Genomic DNA, 24776 nt, shown 5'->3' on the forward strand with positions numbered 1-24776 from the left:
CAACCCACAACTTTTAGCCCAGATCATAATGTAACAGGTCTCAGATGAGAGAAGTTTGCTGTTGGATCACATCATCTCATTAATAACTGTTTTTTTATTTTTTTATTTTTTTATTGACAATTCATATTCACATAACTGTCATGATCTTTTCTTAAAGGGATAGTTCACCCAAAAATTAAACTTCTGATTCGGTTTCATATGTTTTTGTCCATACAATGATGATGTATGTGTATCAAATGTCTCTTTAAGAAAAAAAAGTGTGTTTTTAGCGTTATATAAGAAATTATATAAAGAATGACTTCCGCCTAAGAAATCATCTGTGGAAAAAAACGTGAATGTTTTTTTAAACATCATCATTATCATGGCTAAAGCAGCAATTACAGGTTATTTTAGAGTTAATCTCAGTTGGTCATGTTGTATGTAAACTGTCAGATATCACAGCGATCCACTGACCAGTTAAATGAAAGCCCTTTGATCTCGCACTTCTTTCTCGCAGCAAATTACCTATTGGTGACTCTAATTCAGGTAAACAAACAGTCAACTAAACTTGAGGTGAAACCAAACAAAACACAGCTCCAATTAAAGCACATGACAATATTTACAATCAAGTAGGCCTATAACTCATAAGAAATATCTATCATAAGCAGGGTGCAATTATTCTGCTGAATTATTTTAATCCCCGGTGGGAATTTTTATTTTTTTCAGTACCCTCAACAGTAATCAATGCTCCTTCATCAAAAGACCATATTAAATATCTAAAATAAACATTTGAAATCTATGCAACATGCACCTTTAAAGAACAATAAAATCAGAACTGTTAGCACTTCCGCTCGTGTGATGAGAGATGACACTGTGCGTTTAATTTACGATCCTGGTTCCAGTTGCCTTAATCCATGCACAGCTTTTCAAAATGTCACAAAACATTTTCTGATTGTTTTGTATAAAATACTGAAGTTTATCAATATGTGTTTTGGCACACCATGCCGAGTGGCAATTGTGGCATTGTTCTTAAATCGGGTTTAATTCTGGCATGTGACATTAGCGATCGCCGAACGCGCCGGCACGTTCCCTTGGATTTTTTTTTTTTTTTTTTTCTTATAACAGTGGCAGGAACTTAAACTTAAAAAACTTTTTTGGTCATACAGATAAGAGTAAGTAAATGTAAACTGTAAATGTCTATTTTTATTTATGTACACTCACGTGCTTTTGTAAAATAAAGAAAACAAACAGGATGCATATTCTGCCGTTTCTGTCTCCCTGGACAGCAGTGTGTCACAAAAATAAACCGAAACTCTAGGCTACTTGCCTCAGTCACGATAAAAAATATATCTATAGAAAGCTTGAAATATGAACAGATAGGTCTATTCTCTGATCATGTAATCCATATGAAACCAATTAGAGGTACAGCGGTAATCTGTAAACTAATCTAATCTCGATCTAATTAAATGTAAATCACTCAGAATTCAAATGTAAAAATGGATTAAAACATTAAACTTTGTCTAAATATTCCGATATTGTTTCATTAAAGTTCAAAATTATTTTATAAATGTTACTTTAACATCTGCAAGAAATACCTACAGTGGTTCTTGATTTATTTTCATGAATAAAATGTAAAAAAATTAAAAACATCCTCCCTCTGCTTTTTACACAAATCGCACCCTGATCATAAGGCATACCTGTGAAGAGACATTTTCCTTTTAAAATATGCACATAAGTTCAAGGCCTTCCAGTTTCTAGATAAAACATAGAGGTGTGAGAAGAGAGAAGTGTGAACTCACTGAATATATCTCTTCAGCTCTTGGCCACTGCACATTGACCAGTGGTAGCGGTGGAAGGCTGCTTGCACCAGAGGAGCCATGACACTTCCCATGGCTGTTTCGTCACCGCAGCGGTTGCCCTGACCGTCATGCTCCATTCCCAGTCTACAGATCAGGCATGATTATGGTAAGTAGGGACATTTGAGTGCAGCAATGGTAACATTTTCTACCCCAATTAGCATAGTAATATCTAAACAGGGACGCACCTCATCTCCCAACATCATTAATGGTTATGAAATTACAAAAGGACACTGTGACCTTGTGACCTAACCAGGCGAGACACAACAAAGCAATGAAAGCTATACTATTGATGATCTGAATCTTTTGCCTAACTAGCTGTGTTGGTTATTTTTGCAGTATTGCAGGGGATAGCCCCGCCCACAATGAAATCTGATTGGACCAAAATCTCACTCATGTATATTAAATATCAAACATGAATAAGCCCAGAAGAGATTGATTAAATGCTGAAAAACAAACAATACTACTTCTAAACACCTACACTAGCACTTAAAAGTCTGGGGTCAGTAAGATTAGTTCTTGTTTTTGAAAGAAGCCTATTAAATATACGTAATATTATACATTGGAAATATTTTGTAACAATGTAAAAAAAAAAATACTGTCACTTTTGGTTAAATTTAATGCACCCCTGCTGAATAAAAGTATAAATGTGGATGCAGTGCTGTCGCAGGTGGGGTGCGAGGCCCTGTGCGAACTTGAAATGCGAGGCCCTGCTCTTTGATGTGGATGCTCAATTGCGCATGAATAACAGTCACACGGACGTAGCTGTTCTAGTTCTATTGCATGCATAATCTCGCTGCAATACGTTTTTATCAAGTAGAATAATACAGCATAATCATGCACATAGTCTCAGCTATGACTTTTTGCTATTTATTTCAGAGGGGAAAAAAATCAACTGTGCAACGAGTCCTTTACATAAAGTCAGCTCGAGAATTTGTCCGAATACATACATAGATCCGCCAACTTAACCAACATATATCTTAATTGTCCAGTGGTAGAACTTTCGCCAAGCGTGTCAGAGGTTCTGGGTTCGAATCCGCACTCGTATATTTTTTTCTCGTATAACGTTAGTTTTTTTTTTTTTTTTTAAACCGATTATGTTCATCAGTGGTTGTATATCAAGCAGGGACACATTTGTGTGCATTATGTTAGAGTATCCGCAACGGATTGAAGTGCGCGTCCAAAGGAAGACAGTGTGGCGTGTGCGCGAGCCACACGAGAAAACACGGTATCCGCGCCACTGATCGCAGCGGCAACGAACACTTTGATCACTTGATAAAAAACACATTTCAGCGCTAGATCGTCACTTATTTTAAAAAACGAACGAAATGAATGCTCTGCCAGTTAACTGGAGTTGTTTTATTTATTTGTAGAGTTGTTTTAGAGATGTTTTAAAAAGTGGTGAAAAAAAAAACAGCAGGATTGCGAGGCCCCCCTAGTGGCGTGAGGCCCTGTGCGGTTGCACAGTTCGCACAGTCTATGCGACGGCTCTGTGTGCATGTCATAATGTATGTCGGTCTGTGTTATTGTATATTTCAGTTTAATTGACAAAGCATCATTTATCTTTTATATACTGCCGTTGAAATGTTTAGGATCGGGAAGATTCTTTAAATGTTTTTAAAAGAAGTCTCTTATGCTCACCAAGGCTGCATTTATTAAAAAAAATATTGTGAAACATTATTACAATTTAAAATAACTGTTTTCTATTTGAATATATTATTAATGTAATTTATTCCTGTGATGGCAAAGCTGAATTTTCATCATCATTACTCCAGTCTTCAGTGTCACATGATCCTTCAGAAATCATTCTAATATGATGATTTGCTGCTCAAGAAACATGTATTATTAGCATCAATGTTGAAGAAAAAAATCAGGATTCTTTGATGAATAGAAAGTTGAAAAGCACAGCATTTATAATATTACCAGCAGGCTCAGAAACAGCTTTTTTCACAACACCATAATGCTGCTCAACACCAAGTCCCAACACAGCCCCTGTCCCTGTGCTGCTCCGCCCCCTCTCCTCTCCTTTTCCTTTTGCACTTGGATTATAGACAGTCTGACTACCTCTGATCACTACGCACTTTACCAATACACCTCAACAATGTATGATAATCTCTACTTATATGAACTATGGACCGTCTGATTTCTCAGATCTCTATGACTTTTATTTGCTAACGCACTTTAATAATGGACTAATATGATCATACTGCATTCTATGTTTTTATGTTGTTTTTTTAAGCACTGCTATAAAGGAAAAGCACTTTAATGATTGCACAACTGGCTAGATGTAAAAACTGCATTTCGTTGTAATGGTTGTCCTTGTGCAATGACAATCAAGTTGAATCTAATCTAATCTAATTTATCTGAAATAGAAAGCTTTTATAACATTATACAATACCATTCAAAAGTTTGTGGTCAGTAAGAATTGTTTTATTATTATTTATAAATTGATACCTTTATTCAGCAAGGATGCATTCAGTTGATCAAAAGTGACAGTAAAGACATGTATAATGTTACAAAATATTATATTTAAAATAAATGCTGTTCTTGTGAACTATTCATCAAAGAATCCTGAAACTGCAGCATTTTGTGTATTTTCAATCAAATAAATTCAGCCTTGGTGAGCATTGACTTGTTTTAAAAACATTAAAAAATCTCACTGATCCAAAACTTTTGAATGGCAGCATATATATATATATATATATATATATATATATATATATATATATATATATATATATATTAAGCAATATCACATGAGTAGCAGTGCGCTATGGCTCGATTTGCTCTGGAACAAGTAATAGATTAATACAACCAAAGATTGCCTGTTCTCGTGTTTAACCACTATCTATAAATAGTTCCCTGAAGGACTGGCCAAGATGAAGCTGTTCTCTGTGGGTACATGAGCGCTAAAAGGTCGCTGTCGGCCTGGAGCTCAATCTCCGAAAACGTCTAAACAAATTGTAAAATAGGCACTATGTTTAATATGAGTCACATATTTGAGGTCTAAATAACTATATTCTCGCAAAAAAAAAAAAAAAAAAAAAACCTGTTCAAAGCTACATTTTGTGACGCAACAACAGTAGTTTTGTAAATAATATGGTGGATTTGCTAGACCGCCATGACAGTCGTCATACACACAGTAAAACAGTTAGAGTGCTGATACTGTGTGAATATCGCAAGGCTGGAAAAGGCTACCAGCCAATCAGTATCGAGACCCAGAAAGAACTGTTGTATTGTTGCAATACTAATGTCGAACAGATGGATAAGTTTGCCTAGGCATTGGTACAGTATGGAAAGAGGAAGGACAGAGGCTTAAGCAGGAATCAATTGGCTGCCAGCCAGAAAATGAGAGAGGCCCTGACATCTCTCTTTGAATTAAATAAAATGTTATTTCAGTCTGTGCTAAAGCCAAACTGACTGAAAGACTATCAGTAGGATAGTGGCAAGATGTAGAGTAATTATGGTTTATCATTCTTTGTCATGTGCTCAATGAAAACTGGATAAAGGCATTTGAAAGAAAGAGATACACAGATAGAGACAGAGAAGTCCTGGACAATAGTTTCAATATGGAGAAGGAGATAAGGAGTTGGCCTTAATGACTAATCTGTGTGTAGGTGGTGGGTTTTTATGAAACCCCTTTGATTGTTATATTACTACAGACTTTTAGCAACTGTTGTCAAAAAAGGAATTTAAGCTCACTCACAAAAGGGAACAGGCAAGACTAATTAGGCTTGTAGAGACAGTGGCTCTCAAGCATGAGCTAAAAAATTTACATGAGGGATGTTTTGAACAACGTGAGAGACTGACTTTACATCAAGGAAGTAAGTAAGGACTAACTATTATCTATTTCTTAAATATACTGATATTTTTTCACTATTAGATAATATCCTCAAAAGATAAGCAAGTTCACTTGTATGAGGCATCAACATTTTCTTTTGTCCATTGTGTTACCCTTAATAGAGCCCTCACCTTGAGAGCAGACAGTAAAGTACATTAGCTATGCCTATTTACCTGAAAACACGCATTCCATGTGGTGTACACTTTTTTTTTTTTATTCAAATGTGAAACCACAAATGTTCAGAGTGACATAAAACACTTTACAAAAGCTAACATCAATCTGAAATGGCTGAAAAGATCATGTTTAAAAACGTACACATGTCCTGTTTCGTGAGCTACAACGAAGGCAGAAGAGAAGCCGTCTTCATGATTGAGGGTGCAGCTGCGGACAGGGTGGCACATCCCAGTGACGGGGGCATATCCTAAGAGTGAGTGAGTGACAGAGACAGAGACAGACAGAGAAGATGAAATGGTTAGGGTTTATTTTTTTCTGTCATAACTTGCTCTGTGATTCTACAGTCTGACAGCTTGCTGCTTGGTGTACTTGTAATTCTTTGAGAAGAATAATGCTGACAACTCTGCAAAGAGCTGTCCAGGAGAATTAGATTTGATTTTTCATCATTTTTTTCCTGTTTCTTTCATTTAGTTATGACATGTAATGGCTATTTTACTAACAATTCAAATACATATTTGAGGATTATTGGAGGGGGATGGAACCAATTAGAGTCTTTCCAGCAAAGGTGACAGCATGTGCCAAAACAATGTCAACCTACCAGCTGTCATTACACCACATTGCATTGTGTTGGACAAAGACAGTCACTTTGTTCGAAGTGCAATACAGTGAAATGTGCAATTGTTATAGCATACTGACAGTTTGGCACACAGTCAATAATAATTCATTACAACAAAGTGTCAACATAAATAAATAAAATTCTGATAAAATGAGTGATGTGAAATGAATATTTCTGCTTTTTAAAGTGTCTGTGTGTGTACATATCAATGTAAAAACATTCACCATAGTAGAATTTACTGTATATGTTCTCATCCTGTTCCCTTAAAAAGTAAACACTAGCTATGTTTCCATCCTGTTTATGTTCATTTTGGGATATCATATAAAAACGCTGGATGGAAACGGCAAGATGAGGCGGATACATTTTTTTATCCGATAAGAAGACATGCACATAAACTACAACGGAAACACATTTAAAACACAAAGACTAAGTGTTATCAACATGTCAATTTATTATAAGCAACACAAGACTTTAACAGCCAATGTAATTTACAGCTGGGGAGACTGGACTGATTTTCTATTGTTTATTGTTAATCACCATCTAACTCAGCCAGTTAAGAGCTACATTTAGCCTTATATGTTATATGAATATGGTCCCTGAAGCACAGGTTTTATCAGCTGACAATTTAAAAAAATAATAAAAAATGAAAACATTATAGGCACAAATACAAATGTATCTCTTCCGTGAGCACTTAACCTTATAGAAAAAAAAAAAAAAAAAAAAAAAAAAAAAAAAAAAAAATTCCTTTCCCTTTGAAACATCACTTATCAGGCTTATGCTACTCTGAATAATACCTGAACTTCGTATTTTGAGCACTTCCTGCGTTGTTGTTGCTTTTGCCTCTTTATGATGACTCGCTGAATTTAGTCCTAATTTGTAAGTCGCTTTGGATAAAGGCGTCTGCTAAATGACTAAATGTAAATGTAAATGTATTTTTTGAAATGATGTTTTTGAAGAAAAAATGGTGTTATAGTTTTGGCAAGTTTACAGTTTAAATTAAAACATGTATGAAAACTTGTGTGATATTCCTTAAAAATAACGTTTTAATAGATTTCATTATTATTATTATTTTAAAGTACATTTTACTGTGCAATTTCTTTCATAATTACTTTGAGTTAGACCGAACTTTTATTTTGGTGGGTTGTAGACATTTGAGTTTCTGTGTGTTTTAATAAACTATTATTATTATTATTAGGCCTACTTGAAGTATACTCTACTGTGCAATAGTAATATATTTATATTTATATTTATATTATATTTATAGTTATAATTTCTCAAGTTATACCAAACTTTTATTTTGACAGGTTGTCGTAAAGACATTACAGTTTCTGTCTGTATATGATACGAATAAATGACGATAGTTTTATCAAATGAAATGGTGAAATTCTCGTGAAGTGACTCTCATAGCAGCTCTGCGATGAAGTGCACATGTGTAGCCTACATCATGTCTCAATGTAGTGAAACGCTGAAAACACCACAAGCATCACGTGCTTCAGTGTGTGTGTAGTAGAGCACACATTGAGCGCTCATTCCCAGAGACGCGTAGAACAATTGCAGTCTCTTTGAACTTTAATATTCACAGACACTAGTCCATATCGAGATTTAGGCTCCCCGCCAAATCAGCAACACCACACCGGCTCAGATTTCAGCAACACACCTCTATGCTTACAACAGGAACATAGAGAAAATTGAAGAAAACTGAGAGGAGAGGAGAGGAGAGGAGAGGAGAGGAGAGGAGAGGAGAGGAGAGGAGAGGAGAGGAGAGGAGAGGAGAGGAGAGGAGAGGAGAGAATGTGTTGCCAAATAACCCAAATTGGGTTATTAAAATCCAGCATTCCTTGGAGTGTACAAAACTGTGACAGATGCTTAACTAAAGATCTCAGGGTAACGCTTTAGATTACAGCCCGGAAAGTACTGTGTAAGTAAAGTGAATGTACAGGGTAACTTTTGGTAATTAAAGTATTCCTATAAAGTACGTGTAGGTATAAGGGAACAATATGTAAAGTTTGGGTAATAAAGGGGTAACACGTAGTCGATGTGTCGACTGATTGGGATCCCTACTAAAATGCCACTTGTGCTGCCAGCTTCCAGTGCCTAGACAAAAGGACTGCCTTATCCAGTCCAAAGGAGGGGAATAGCGCAGCAAGCCACATAGGCTAGTTTCTTAGCGAATGTGCTGGTGTCACCCGGCCCAGAGCTCTTAATCTGTCAGCGAGACACTTGTGTCAATGCCCAGGAAGGAGCTACACTCTCATTTTGGAGAAGCTCACTACACTGGTGGGCACGGTGCACCTTGGGAATTTCACCAAGATGATGGCAACACTAATCTTTTAGTGGGCCAACCTCTGCATGGAAACCGCCTTCCCTTCTGCTGGTTTCCGAAACAGACGAGAGCTGGAGAGGTCCTGTGACTTTGCATTCTGTCCTGAATAACCGCAAGGCGGGAGGAACAGAGAAAGTCAGGGCTGGGTCTGCCTCCTCCAGGGCAGCGCTTGCAGGCTCACCACCTGGTCCCATTTTAAGGGAGAGGAAGGAACCTTGGGCACATATCCAGGCCGGGGTCTCACATTAGTGAGAGTTAGCCGGCCTGAATCCAGGCACGATTCGGTGACCGAAAATGTTTGCAAGTCCCCTACCTTCTTGATAGAGCAAGCAAGCAGGAGAACTGTTTCTTTAAAAACTGATTTTTAACTCAACTACCTGAAGTATTCAGGGGAGGTCTCAGAGTGCAGTAGCACTGGAGATAGGTCCCAAGAAGGTATAGAGAAGGTGCAAGGAAGATTTCATCTCCTTGCACCGCTCAGGAACCTGACGATCAAGTCGTACTTTCTATATCTCAACCGCATCCTGATGTGCTTTAAGGGCAACATAATTTCGAGGGTGGAGCCGAACAGCCACGCTCCGACCCATCTTCTGCAGGAAGGAAGCACAGAAGTGATTGAACACTCTCGGGGGTCCTCTCGTGAGAAGAACACCAACAACGAACAACTTCAGATCGTAAGCAAGCCTCAACTTTAGAGGGAGTTCTCCCAGAAGTAATAGTATCTACGTTCTTTCAGAGGTAGATAGCTGAACCACCGCAACAGAACCTGGATTTCTCCGGTTCAGTGCGGGTGCCAACGGATTAACACACGGAGCATACTGCTTTGCCACGGCCACCTAGGGACATGAAGTCAGTGCTGAAGCGTTCATCAAATGGAGGAAACAGTTTATATGCGGCTGCATCTCACATATGCCCCAGGAGCCTCTGAAGTTTATTCAGTGGGACCCTTTCTCACCTCTAAGCACCGACCGGACACATTCCAGTTGAGAAACGTGTAAACCAAGTCCACCTCCGTACAGTAAAAAAGCTCCTCAGTCCGTAGACGAGTTACTCTTCTCCAGTTGACCTGAAGACCCAACTGGCTATGTAGCACTCAAAGGGAGGGACTTGTACTGAGACTTCGACCCCTCAACGCAAGACACAGGATGGCCCATGTTTACGGAGGAGTGGATATCTGAAGTATGCATCCTTCAGGTCCCACGCTGCAGACCATTCATAGGGATGAGCATTAGTAATGCGTAGGGAGGATGTGCCGGAAGTCTTCCGTCTGCGCTTGGGCAGCAGAGAGCTGTTGGGTGCAGTTCTCCACCCTTGTCCGCATCCGCCATATCACCCAGGCTTAGCCAACGATGGCGCTCCTGGACCACTAAGGTGGACATCGCCAGACTGATCGTGCACACCACGATACTCCTGCCCCAGAGGGCGAGGTTGGATGCGGTGCAGAGCTCACCTATGAGCACACGGTCTGGACTACCCTTGTGCATGTCCATGAGTGCCCTGGCCTGATAGACTTGTAGCAGCGCCATGGCACGCAAGAGGAGGCGGTCTGCCCACAGGCTTTGTAAGCTCTGCCCGTCAGAACGGACGAGAACTCACAGGCCTTAGGGGGGAGACAAGGGGCAAACCGACATCCTGTCCCCTGGAGGGGCCCTGAATAAACAGCTGGTCGGTCTATTACAGAGGGACCAGCACGCTCAACGGGGGGCTCCACTGGTTGCGATGTGATAGACGAGTGAAGGGCCCACAGGGTTTGGTTACCGGGCGGGGAAGCCTCACTATGATCCTCTGATCACCCATCCCACACGGCGCCGCAATGGACATGGTAATGGGGACTCCACCTTCACACCTGAAGGCGAGTCTCGATCTCAACACCGAGATAGTCATATTCTCACAATGAGAACATGATCTATCCACAAAAGCTGCTTCAATGTTCTCTCTCTCTCTCTCTCTCTCTCTCTATATATATATATATATATAATGACACGCTTGACGCGCTAGTGACAGTTGATCGGAAGCGAAAAGATTAGTACATTATGAGAACATTGGGTGTGTACTGTATTTTATTTTAATACAGAATAGCAAAAGACATGGGATTCCCCATCAGTGGAAAGAATGAAAGAGAAGAAGAGGAACAAGAAGAGGAGGAAGCCAAGCAAGAGAAAAAAAAAAAAGGGACAAAACGTGCCACTTTCTGTCGGGACTTTAGTATTTGAAATGAGAAGTTGATTAAAAAATATATATCCCTCTGGGCTTCTTCATTAATGTGTTACACTTGGCTTCCTTTCGTGCAAAAACGACCGAAGCCTTAAAATTGTACTTTTTTTCCCCCCCAGGAAAACCAATGAAATATATTTTTGTTCAATACTATTTTTTTTATTATTATTTAGAATTTTTAATGATTTTTAGGATACTTTGCATTAATTATATAATTTTTATGAGCTATTTTTTCCATTAGAATTATGTTTTTATTTATTTATTTTTTCAATAAATGCAACATTTCACATCAAAATAGAGTGCAGGCCTGTAATGTTCTGTAACCGCCTGTAGGCTGCCTATAGCTTTTTTTTTTTTTTTTTTTTTTTTTTTTTTTGATTCCCATTCGGAAAGAAAAAAATCTAATTACTAAGCAACCACTGAATGGAACAACACAAAATATATATCATTTTAAAGCTTAGGATCTCAGCTTTTTAATCTCACATTTATTAACTCCTAACGAGTGCTGAGTAATCCCTCTAAAACCGAGTGTACCACCAGCAGGCGCCACCTAGCTGCGAAAATATTCATTACCATATTTTTCAAAAATGTTGCCTTGATTAACACAAAGTTGATGTCATTTGAAAGCTTAGAGTCTGAACTTTACAGTGAATGTATCCACTTTGAAAAAATCTTAAAGGAACACTCCACCGTTTTTTGAAATAGGGCTTATTCACCTTCTTTCCCACATTTAGATAGGTGGGCAAATGCATTTTTGTTTCAGTGCATGCATTGTTTTAGTTTGACAGGGTCGGTGTGAGCTTAGCTTAGCATAATGAATGGAATCCTTTGTTGCCAGCTAGCATGTCCTGAATAAAAGTGATATAAAAAATAAAAAAACCCTACCTAATTACTTCTTGTGGCCTGCGTATTCACAACAAGTACAAATAGCGATGCAGATTAACACTAGGCGAGGGGGGGGGGGGGTCTTATTTGCACTCTTGATGTTTTAGAGTGTCACCCCTTCATTGCTGTGCACTTTTTTTCTGCACAGTGGCTGATCTGTAGTTTGTACCACCAGAAGTTTCTCTGAGTTTTTCCCATTCATTTCCTATGGTCGGTCATTTTTGCACAAAGGAAGCTAAGTGTGATTTTTTTTTTTTTACGACCCTTTAACATATCTGAATCATCTCCTTGATTTGTTTATGTTCACATAGGTAATAAAACAAAAGTCACCAAGTTTCATCCCCCTCCGATGAAGCAAAAAAAACGTAAACGTTTTCGTGCATTTTTGCACAAAGAAGCCCAGAGGGATATATATAAATGAATAAGAAGTGTTGTAAATCTGTTTTGAATCAAGTTGTTTTACAAATAAAGGTTTCTGAGTCAGTGATATCAGATTGTATGTATTTTTATTGTACTTACCCTGCAACTTCATTAAACAAGAGGGTAACCAGCACCATTTTAATTTACAGCCCGCAGATGTCACACTTACCCTGTAACTACATGGAACAAGAGTATGGCCGTTTCTCAATACCAAGTACCAAACTTCGGACTTGAGTCCTTGGTAGTTCGGACTTGACAAGTTCGACTCAGGAGAACGAACTCCCGAGGACGGGAGGACGCAAGTCCGATAATTCTGCAAATGGAACAGCGGCGTACTTGATAGCGTCACTCAGCTCGCTCTGGCTACTCCGGTTATCTCTTTATGTATATTTAGGCTACAATAAAACAAAATATGTTATAAACCACCACTCTGCCTCTTTTAATTTTCATTTAAAAAAAATCTTAAACATATTAATGGCCACACAAAATGTGGTTCAGGCAACGCAATTGATTATCTTCACTGCATATCACGAAATATAAAACACAACCCTGACTCTTTTTGTTTTCACTTTAAAAATATGATACATAAAAAACATTATAATATTGATCATTAAAACTGACATTTGGCAAAAAGAGTGATTGTATATGTAGGCTACATACAGTGAAGAGAATAGACAAAAATATTTTATATGTTTTAAATATATAAAACATAAAATGACATAACCTTTGTTGTTAAATGTCCGTTTTAATGATCAATAAGTATAAGTAGCCTAAAAGGTATAAGAAGCTATACAATAATAAAGCAAACGATTCAGTCAAACATAAGTCAGCTCTCTAGGCTACAACGTTAAAGTTAAATAGACTAAATATATAAAGCTATGAAACTTCACTTTGCCCTCAGCCAAAATGTTTTGCCAGGGAACAAATTATAGATTAATGAGACAAATAGGCTAAAATAAATACATAAATAAATCGCCCGTTAGATATACACAAGACGATTTATATCTCATGTTAAACCACTAGACTAGAGACATCCGAGCCAGCGGCAAACGTCAGCAGCACTAACCGAGGAAAGGCTGTTCTCGGCGGGGTACATGAGCGCCGAGCGTCCGATTACCAGGATCTCACAACTCCGAAAACGTCAGATCAAATTTTCAAATAGGCGCTATCTTTATAAATAAATAAAAAAATTATTCTTTTCACTCCTCTATCAGAAATCTTGCGAGGAGCATAGGTCGAGGCAAATTTATGGTGAAATTATTGTCTTTCCACTTCCGTATTATGGCCCCAAAAGTGCTCACTGGACCATTCAGAAGCTTAGAATGGTGCCTATAACCAATGCCATCATTATGTTTTGCAACAATTAGGTTGCGAAGGTCTTGAGACAGCTCTTTGCTTTTACCCATCATGGGATGTGTCTTGTGTGACACCTTGGCAATGAGGCCTTTTTGTAGGCCATCATTTGGGACTGAACCAGCTGTTATTCATTTCCACTGACAGGGGGCTGGATTGCTTTTTAATTACTGTAAGTTTTCAGCGGTTGTCTTGGCTTTCCATGCCTTTTTGCGCCTCCCTTTCTTCATGTGTTCAATACTTTTTCCCTGTGTCATTTCACATTATTACACATAACTTAATTTCTGAACTTATTTTTGTTTGTTTCTTTGTATGTATGGCTTACTTGGGTTGTTACCAACATCTGGTGAAAATTTCATGTCAATAGCACCTTTGGAAATATATTTACTGAGAAAAATGATGACGTGTTCCATACTTATTTCCCCCGCTGTATGTACCCCGTAATTTTAAAAAAGCCTTTAAGTATTGGTACACTATTATAACAAAAAGCTACACAGTGTATGTTCTTGCTAAATTGCTCCCAAATGTAAGATTGTTGCCTATCATAATAGTAGAATAAGTACCTCTAATATCTCGGCTCTAAAGCTATATTCTTATCTGGTGTCAATAAGCCAATAAAGCACATCGGCTTTGATTAGCTCAATATCACCACTGCCAGACAACAGATACGCCACAGGTAGGTGGAGAGGCCAAAGAGCTTTTCTCGGATGATTAACGAGGGCCGTTGAGTACATACAGTGGCATGATAAAGGAAATGTGAGAGTCGCAATGACAGCATAAACACTTCATGCTGAGATCAGTGCTCTTCTCGGGAAAGCTCGAGTTTTCCTGTCAGGTTGAATAGACGTTAAATGTGCACTGTGTGAACTGTGTCAGTGCTGAAGGAGATATGCCCTGAGAGGACTGCTGCTTCAGCAGCCGCCTCAATCCTTAGACAACAAAATCCCTTTTTCTTATGTGCTTATGTAAGGGCACTTTCATGTCTCTCTTTCCAATAGTGTGAACCTCTTTACACATCTACCATCTGTCTGAAGAGGAGTTTTTACACCAGGCACCATTTCTTACAGTAGTGGTTCCCAGGGGGCATTCAGAGAACAACGGGGGGCGTTGGAAGCAAGATTTTTGAAAGGGGGACGTTTACACCAAAGATCCAGGCAAGACAAGATTAAACATGTAATTACTTGCAAAATAATTGCCTACAACATTCTAAAATCTGCCAGTTTAATGCGACATGTAAGCTATGTATCGTTTCTTTTGTAACGACTCTATTGTTTTTCCGGTTTTATACCAGCGCTCAAGCACTGACTAGAATCCAGCGCTGACAAGAATCAGCATTCACATGCTCAAAAATGTGTTTCTCGCTGACAACAATCCGGTGGTGGCTAGAATCCAGCGCTGAGTGTTATACATCATTCAAAACTGTTAAATGTCTTCTTTTATTTGTGTACACTCATAATAAAAACAAAATGTTTTGTTTTTCGTAAAATAAAGAAAATAAACATGATGCACGTTCTGCTGTCTCTCTCAATGTGAAGTTCATTCTGAAACGCGACAGAAAATGATCTGTAACTCAGCGAATGCTTGCCACACTAACATGAGACATATGTCTCGTAAATTATGTAAATTATATCAAAAACAAATATTCTCTGTCACTCTGTAAGTAATCCATATGAAAGCAACGAGATGTACAGTTTCTCCAGCCCGTGCTCATTAACTCTAATGTGACCACACCCACGAGCGCAAGAGCAATTGACATGCAAATCGTCCACTTGAAGGAATGCAGACCTGTAAATGCCCCATCACCTCAAAAACAAAGAATCAGAGACCTCAGACTCCTCTGCTTTTCATCGAGTTTGGAAGACTGTGTTTGTGCTGTGCTTGGATTTACCTCAGAAGAATTAGAAGAACGCGATTTGAAGATGAGAAAGATTTTTAAGGTAAGACATTTTCACTCATAATAGTAAGCATGTTATTGTTGTATAAACTTTACATTGTAGCAACTAGTCAAACTGGTGCCAGACTAAAATGTACGTTATGAAATGAGATTGGAGTAAAAACATGAAGCCTAATGCTAAATTTATATACATCTACGACACGAGGATGTTTTTATGTTCGACAATAAAACAGCATGATATAAAAGTAGGCTAGTATGAGTGTTTACTCTAATATGATGAATATTATAATGTTTAGACCCGTGTTTTCTGTTAAATACTGTGTTTGTGGATATGTGCTCAAACGTAGATATGTATAATGTGGTAACAATAATGTTTCATAGTTTGGAGCGATTCGAAGTTCCACATTCAGTAAATGTTCTCAGCACACGCTGTGAGTTTGAGTCACTCGCGCTGTGCGTTTGAAAAGCATTAGGCCAAACATTAGGCTTCATGTTTTTACTCCAATCTCATTTCATAACGTCATAACGAATAGAAACATTTGAAGTAACAAATGATAATCCATTTATTTTTCTCTAGTGTAGTGTTACTGAAGTGTTCCGTTTTAACGATTTATAGGCCGCCTGCTATAGGCTATTGTTATTATTATTTTATGCAGCCCAACACGTACATGCCTACAAGGCACAACAAACCTGGTGGTCATTATATATATGTATTTTGTACATTTTAAATCGCAATTTTAACCAGAAAAATCTAAAATGTATTCCCAAAATCATGCAGCCCTATAGGTTATCTTGATATCAGCATGTTCACAGGTGTTTCGTTTTTTTGTTTTTTGTTTTTTTAGGGACCAGATGCCCCACTGATGAGACCTGCTCACTTAAACATTCAAATGAGTCTCTGTACATGAACATGGTAAAATGAAAAATCAAACACCTTGGAAATGACAGGTATGTACTATGTTTCAGCAATAGCACAAAGGTGTGTGACTGTTCAAGTCTCTGTCTTTAGACCAGTGTGTTAAATAATGTGCTTTTTTTTGTCCTTTGTTGTGTATCTTTGGATTATGTTGTGTTGTAAATAAATGTTGTAAATGTGTTGTAAATCTATCTTCATTCTTTATGCAAGGTTCCTCATAATGATAGGGCCTGATAGCACCTGATAGGGCCATTATGAGAGGGTCTTTGTCTTTCTCAGGTGTGAAACACATCAATATTCATGATGATTCACGCCTCCTCGCATAAAGCTTTCTAACACAAAATGTCTCTTACAAATTTTAAATAAATATATTGTTTTATCTGAATGAGTAGGCAGGATGATTTTCACATAGTTTTGAAGCAAATATTCTAGGCTACGTGATACAATTTTCAAAAGTCTTGTGAACAAATAATCAGTATGGGTTTCATGACCATATTTCAGTGACAATTTTTTTTAAATTTTTTATAAAATGTACGCATAAATGTAATTATCTCAAAACAACAAACTTTTACATACATGCTGCTGACATATTATTGTAGCAGAGTTTGTGTTGAATACAGTGTAATCAGACTTTAGCCATGAAAATGTCACAAGTAACAAAAATAAGCACAAATGTCAGAGCATGTCAGAACACCTCCAGGGCCCAGAAAACACCTCAGACCCCAGAGGGTTAACTAATTCCAATGCCTAATGCCAAAATGTTTTCTTTGTTCACCAATAAATTTACTGCTCAGGCATTATTGTTAACTCGCAAGACTGTAAGGAGAAAAAAAAAAAAAAGGATAATTTAAATATATCCTGTAATCACATTTTGGTAATGTATTAATTTCACAAATTAATCATGACAAACCAAATTAATTGTAATTGTATTAATTATACCATTGATGAAAACAAGCTGATACCAAGGTATTTTAGGCCTACAATTCTAACATAATTTTTCATGAAATATCATGATTGTATTTATTTATTTTTTCGAAAGTAAGGTTAATGTAAGCAGCTTATTGCAATACTCTCCTAAATGCGTAATAAAACCTAAGTGCAAACATTACCGCTTTAATGACCATACAGCCTACGGTCGTTTTTACTGTCCAATGACAGCCCATCTTATATCTACTTTGAATGGCATGGGAGAGAGTCGGAAGTTCATTTGTCAAGATTTTCAATGGATAAAGAAAAAAAAAACTGCCAAAATGTTTTTTAATGTTGGCTTTATTAAACTATGTTTTAAACGTGTGAATAAACAGTCTCATATGTATTTATTTTTAATATAGGCCTAATATTTACAACGCATTCTCATCCTTGGGCGTCATAATACTGACGCTTTTGACATTTCGTCTACATCGAACGCACATGGCACCCTTTAGCGTCAATATGAGACGCACAGAGCTTTGTTCGGTTATGGGTAGGTTTAGGTCTAGTGTAGGGATAGGGTTAGACCGCTAGGAGGCGCCTTCTGGCCCATATTTATCTGCGTCTCATATTGACGCTAAAGGGTGCCATGTGCGTTCGATGTAGACGAAATGTCAAAAGCGTCAATATATGACGCCCTAGGATGAGAACGGGCTGAATATTTATTAATGTATTGTTCTATTTTATTTACATTTTTTACATTTAACATGAATAATCAAACATTTAACATAAAACAAGAATTGCACAACAATTTTAAATGTCAACTCATTTGTCCATTTTTAAATGATTTATTAATTAACATTTTTGTTTTTGTTAGCCTCTGCGACATTTAGTCACTTATCAGTTCAAAATCACAGTCCACAAACAGTGCATATAAAAAAAATTATGTAGGCGCGCAGCAAGCGCGCTCATAATAGAAGTGATGTTGAAAACGTCTCAACTTTTCAGAATGCCGCAAGCGCACAGCAGGTCATGTGACAAAAACCAACCGATCAGCTTCGGCCTTTTGTAGCCACATCGAAAGCTCAGCCGAACAGCTGATCATAGCTGTACAGGGCGGGTTTTTATTTCTCATCTCCATAAATGTATATCTAGTAGTAAAGCTAATGCAAGGGCTGGAAATCAATTAATTATTTGCTGATACTTCCTCGTCATCATGTCATGGAGAGCTCAGTTCATGGTTGCATAACAACGACAGACGTTACGGGAGCGCAAGCGCTTGTGGAAACAAGGAGAAAGCGGCGCGGCCCTTAAAACAGTTCCAATATAAACACTTTTTATAGGTGTACCTTAGTGATTCAGGATAAGACAAAAACATGGTTTGGAAAATGGATTCATGATGTACTCACTCTTACATAAATGTTGTACATTTTAAATACAAAAAGTTACGAAAGTTATTTTGTGTGTGAAAAATGCTATACATGACAAGGGAGGAAATGTTGGAAAGTCTGAGGCCAAAAAAGTCAAACCTTGCATCCCGGTGGGGCCAAAGCCTTGCCGGGTCAGGAAGATAGCATGGTCGTGATGCTCTGAGTGCTCTGGATCCTCTTTCTGCTGGACGAATGCCCAGCGGCACACGTTCTCCAGGCTTCGTGAAGGGTTGCCACGTTCAATGAGACTGATGGACTGAGAAAAAGATTAGAGACTCATTAGGGGACACTTTCAGCATTCATTAATCTATAAAACACCTTAAACTGACTCACATTGTTCACTGTGGGTCTGTTTGTTTAACATCTTTAAGATAAACTCCTGTTTATTAATAGTCAAGAGAGTAGTCAAGATACTTGAAGGTGAAATTCAAACCTTTTCATTTGCAAACTACAGAACAATAAACAAAAATTCCATTTTGTTGTAGCTGCTTTTTTCCAAATACATTTTAGTTATTAATCACATTAACATGTATTTGGCAAAGAACAAACCATGTTGCAATTATTTGTGTATTACAAAACAGACATAAAATGACCTCTGTGTATTTGTGGACTGAATTATGAGCTCCCAAATATTATATTTTTATGTATTTTTTGCTTTCAATTGTGAATGGCTTTGTGCATTAGTGAGAGGTTTAGATACTGTCATAATTAGACAGATATAAGTAGCTAGACTACCGACAGTTGTTGTGCTCTCCCTGTCCCCCTCTACACACCAAATTATTGCACATTTCAAAACTGTGGTGGTAACTGTCATGGTTAGCTCCACAAAGGATGATGAGGAGAAAGATAGTATTCAAACAATAGCATTAGCGTTAATAAAACAAACAAAAGCAGTATTCCATTGAGAATATACAATGTTACAGTGTGCACGTGTATATACACAGGATAACGAACTAAAGTACAGACAGGTGTCCATTAATTTATCATATAATGAAAAACCATGGTAACTGATGATAAAGGGAACAGAGGAAAGAGGAAACCGGAAGCAAAGATAAACATACAAAAAGTATTTGAAAATGAAACCAAAACCCATCAAACTAAACTGTGACAGTAACTGACATATGCTGAAATGGCAGGGGGGAGGGGGTTAAGTAAAAAAAAAAAAAAAAAATTGTGTCCATGCTGCCATTTCTGTGTTCACCGATAAATGCACCTGGCAACATTACAGAGCTATTGTTGACTAAAACTAAAACCATTAAAAAAGCATTTCTGCTACTAATAAATGTTAAATAATAAAATAAAATGAAATAAAACATATTTTATTACAGCTAGTTGTCAAAGCAACATTTCTCAATTTGGTTTAACTTATATAACTATATAGTGAATATATTACTAAAACAAAAACTATAAAGACATTTAAAAAAGCAATAACTAATAAGAAAGACAAAAACATGGCAAAATTACTAAAATTTTCTAATTAAAATTAAAACAGATAAAAAATAAAAAATAATTCAGGCCATTAATGTGTTAATATAGAGCCAGAGAGAGTGTTGTCATGAAAAATTAAGTAAATAAATAAAGATATAAAATATTACATCTTATGTAAGAAATATATGATATGACCCATTATGGTTGATAAAAGAGATATTTAGCAGTATTTTACCTTAGCATATCCAAGCATTATCATCCTCACAAGCACAACATTAATGTGTACTCCCAATGATTCATCGTGGTAGATCTCATTCACCTGTAAACATATGATGAAAATTACATTATTATCCCCTAAATTCAACATAATAAAACAACAAAACATTGATCCTGCCACAAAGGGGAAAAGGGATATCAGGCAAGGATAAGTTGCATCATACTCCACCTACTCAATTATGACAGCTACTGATTTTATCAACACCAGGGACTGTGAAAACAAATGCTGCTTCATTCCATTTCTGAAACCTCACCGTGATTGACAATGAGCAAGAGAAAGCAAAGATTTTTCAACAACAGAATCAAGATAAAGAGAGTGGGAGGAAATGGATCTCAGACCCATAAGAGTGGCTCTCTGAGGCATAGAAGGCGTTTTTAGACAGGACTTGAGGCTACGGTTGGCATGGAAAAGCCTATGAAAGGTTGGTAAATGAAAAGGGCCCAGTGTTTAGCTGGTCATACAGAGGCCTTTTTTTAAATGTTCAGATGTTTTTCCTTCTCCACCTAGCTAAGACCCTGCTGTGTGGGGTGCTGCGTTTTAAAGGCACAGTTTTGCTGTTTGAATGCAAGGTGTCATGCTGTTACGAATGACCACATCCTAAATGTACAAATGTTTCATCGAAACCTTCTGGAGCTTAACCTTCTCTTAGCTATTATTGATTAATAAAGACTTGTTTTCACGCGGCTCCTTGCACAATTATGTTATGACCTCAAAACGTACTCGGTTACCTCGGTTCTCTCTAGAAGAACGAGTACTGCGTAAGCATCTTACGCTAGGGGAAAATCCCTTTTCCGCGAGATATTGAAGCCAAAAAATTATCCTTAATTTGTATTATTGTAAAACGCGTTGCGGCAACATACAGACATAGGCAAGACAGCTCGCGTGCCTATTGGCTGTTCTGCGGCAACTGCAGCAGCCTATCGAGCGAGGCCTAGCGTGACGTCAGACCCAATGAGGGTGCTTCGCGCCCACTGCGTCACGTCCCGCCGAAACGGGCGTGGCTTAGGCCTATAAATCCGGCTCGCAGGCAGCTGATATCTGTTTTTTCATCGCCGAAGCGAACCAGAGCGTGTGCATGCACGGCAAGATACGCAGTACTCGTTCCCTCTTCTAGAGAGAACCGAGGTTACGTTAGTAACAGAGGTTACGTTAGTAACCGAGTACGTTCTCTTACGAGAGGTCTCTCGTACTGCGTAAGTATCTTACGCTAGGGGACCCAAGGTAAAACGCCGTGCGTGCTGGGATCTGACACCAAAGACCCAGGGCGAAAGACCGGGGTTCATATAGTGCACAATCACCAAGGGAACTCACAGGGAGTCCGGGAAGAGGGAGGGGCGGAACCGCGCTCTTCCACATATAGCAGCATCCCTCAGACGCAAATTACATCATACAGACAGGGCGGAGTACGGCCTGAACTGATGGAAAATTGTGGGTCTTATTCATTTGCCCATAAGCAAACAGTGCTCAGCGAGCAGTGCTCAGCGGACACAGTATTCTGAACCGATAGCATCAGAACAGACAGTACTGGTTTATTTAGACCGACAACAGCCTGGCCTGTAAGGCGGGAACCTCTAGGTTATAAAACCTTATAAATGTAGACGGGGAGGCCCAGCCTGCCGTCATACATATATCTTGCAAGGCAATCCCACTTGACCAGGCCCACGATGAAGCCATGCTTCTCGTGGAGTGCGCTCTGACTCCCAACAGGCACTGCATGCCCTTGGAAGTGTACGCCAGCGCAATGGCGTCAACTATCCATCTGGATAGGCTCTGTTTCGACGTGGCTAGTCCCTTGGAACGTCCGCTGAACGAAACGAAGAGCTGCTCCGTCTGTCTGAAGACAGATGAGCGAGACACATAAGCTCTTAATGCCCTGACTGGGCAAAGGAAGCTCGCGTCTCCTTCCTCGTCAGAGACCGGTAGGGCTGACAGGGAAATGACCTGCGCCCTAAACGGTGTGTTGAGGGATTTTGGAACATAACCGTGCCTAGGTTTGAGTATAACTCTTGAGTCATTAGGCCCAAACTCCATGCACGTTGCGCTTACTGAGAGCGCGTGTAAGTCCCCTATGCGCTTCACTGAAGCGAGAGCCAGAAGAAACACTGTCTTGAAAGACAGGTGTTTAAGATCAATCGTCTGTAAAGGCTCGAATGGGTCACCTTTCATGGCTTCCAGTACCGTAAAAAGGTCCCATACAGGGACTGAGGGAGGTCTGGGAGGATTCAGTCTCTTAGCTCCTCTAAGGAAGCGGATGACTAAATCGTTCCTTCCTGTTGACTGACCAAGCGTTGTTTTTGAGAACGCTGCTATGGCCGCCACATAAACTTTGAGCGTGGAAGGGGACCTGCCCTTGTCCAACAGCTTTTCTTGAGACGCGAACAGGTCTACTTCCGCTCTGCCGAATTTCTTCCACAGCAGCTGGACTGTCTGTGGGAATAGAGACCACTCGCCTGTCGGAACATTGTTCCTGGACAGTCTGTCCGGTCCTACGTTTAAGAGCCCTGGCACATGCGCTGCTCTCAGCGAGAGCAGGTTGCGCTGAGCCCACACCAGGAGGCGTTCTGTCAGCCTGTGCAAGTTTCGGGACCTGAGGCCGCCCTGGCGATTTACGTAGGACACCACTGACATGTTGTCCGAGCGGACCAGGACGTGGTGTCCTCGTATTTGGGGACAAAAACGAGTCAGCGCATTGTCTACTGCCAGCATTTCGAGGCAGTTTAGAAGCTTCTCCCGTTCTGACCATTGGCCGAAGAACGGTCTGCCCTCGAGCAGCGCTCCCCATCCCGAGGTGGATGCGTCCGTAGACACTACCTTCACACTCGAGGAAGTCCCCAGGCTTACACCTGATTGGTACCAGTCGTTTGCTTTCCAAGGTTTCAGAGCTGCGATGCATTTCTGATTGACCTTGAGACGAAGCAGACCGGAAGCCCACGCTCGGCGCGGCACTCGCGCTTTCAGCCAGAACTGTTGCGTGCGCATGCAAAGCAAGCCCAGCTGAAGTACTGATGATGCTGAGGCCATGAGACCTAGCATCCTCTGAAATTTCTTGAGCGGGACAGATGCGCCGCAGCGGAAAGAGCTCGCTGCGCGCTGAACGTCTAGTACGCGCTGTGGTGACAGTCGCGCTATCATAGACAGCGAGTCCAGTTCTGTGCCCAGAAAATATATTATCTGCCTGGGGGACAGAGAACTCTTCGCCCAATTGACTCTGAGACCCAGATTCTCGAGATGATCGAGTAAAATGGTCCTGTGATCAGCCAATCGTCCAAGTAGTTCAATACTCGCATGCCCTGTAGTCTGAGGGGTGCGAGCGCTGCGTCCATGCACATCGTAAATGTACGGGGTGCTAGGGACAAGCCGAACGGTAGGACTGTGTACTGATATGCCTGGCCCTCGAAGGCGAATCTCAAATATCGCCTGTGACGTGACGCTATCTGTATTTGAAAATACGCGTCTTTCAGATCTATTGACACAAACCAATCTCCTCGGCGAATCTGCGCGAGGATTTTTCTGGTCGTGAGCATTCTGAACTGTCGCTTCGCAAGCACTCTGTTCAGTTGCCTTAGATCTAGTATGGGTCTGAGACCCCCGTCTTTTTTCGGTACCAGGGAGTATCTGCTGTATAGCACTCCTTCGCTCTGAGCTTGAGATAAGGGCTCTATGGCCCCTTTGCTCAACAGTTTCGAAATTTCGGCTCGAAGTAGGTGTGCTACTTCTGTTTTTACCGTGGTTTCGACACGCGTCGCTTAGCGGCGAGGGCGTCGGCGAAACTGTAGCGAATAGCCTCTTTCTATAATGTCTAGCACCCACTTCGAAACCCCGGGTAGCCTTGCCCATGCGTTTGCACGAATGGCTAGGGGTTGAATGCGAAGCGCGCTCTGGTCGCTCAGCGACAGAGGGGCTTCAGTGTGCTGCAACATAAGCGTTGCGCTTATGACATTTGAGGCAGGGGGCGCGCTGATAACAGCGGGCAGATTGCCCGCGCTCGACTCCTCTGCAGTGGTCAACCGAGAGGGGGAGGGCTGGGCGAGTCCCGTAAGACCTGTCATGTCTATGTGTGAATGTGGGCGCGGGATAGCGGGCACATTTACAACACTGAGAGCATTGTCCGCCTGAGCAGAGCGAATGCATGTTGGTTTCGTTTTTACAGAAACCTTGAAACATGCAGAACGTAGTGTTTGTGGGCACTGGGCAGTGGGCACATTTACCCCGTTTAATGCGCAATCGATCTGGGTCGATTTCATGTGCGCCAGCCCTGTGT

General features: G+C 39.7%; 1 protein-coding gene across 4 annotated transcripts in view; it reads right to left on the reverse strand.

Moving 5' to 3' along the window:
• adamts3 (ADAM metallopeptidase with thrombospondin type 1 motif, 3) overlaps positions 1 to 24776 on the reverse strand; it is a 137034-nt gene that overhangs the window by 60680 nt on the left and 51578 nt on the right. For all 4 annotated transcript variants that reach the window (XM_082169993.1, XM_082169991.1, XM_082169992.1 and 1 more), the window contains exons 6-9: positions 20474 to 20557; positions 18910 to 19066; positions 5992 to 6097; positions 1779 to 1922 (exon numbers count right to left, since the gene is read on the reverse strand). In XM_082169993.1, coding sequence (XP_082026119.1) covers positions 1779 to 1922; positions 5992 to 6097; positions 18910 to 19066; positions 20474 to 20557 — 491 coding nt within the window. The remainder of the gene's footprint in view (positions 1 to 1778; positions 1923 to 5991; positions 6098 to 18909; positions 19067 to 20473; positions 20558 to 24776) is intronic.

The sequence above is a fragment of the Leuciscus leuciscus genome, assembly GCF_965113295.1.
Source record: "Leuciscus leuciscus genome assembly, chromosome: 5".
Lineage (NCBI taxonomy): Eukaryota > Metazoa > Chordata > Actinopteri > Cypriniformes > Leuciscidae > Leuciscus > Leuciscus leuciscus.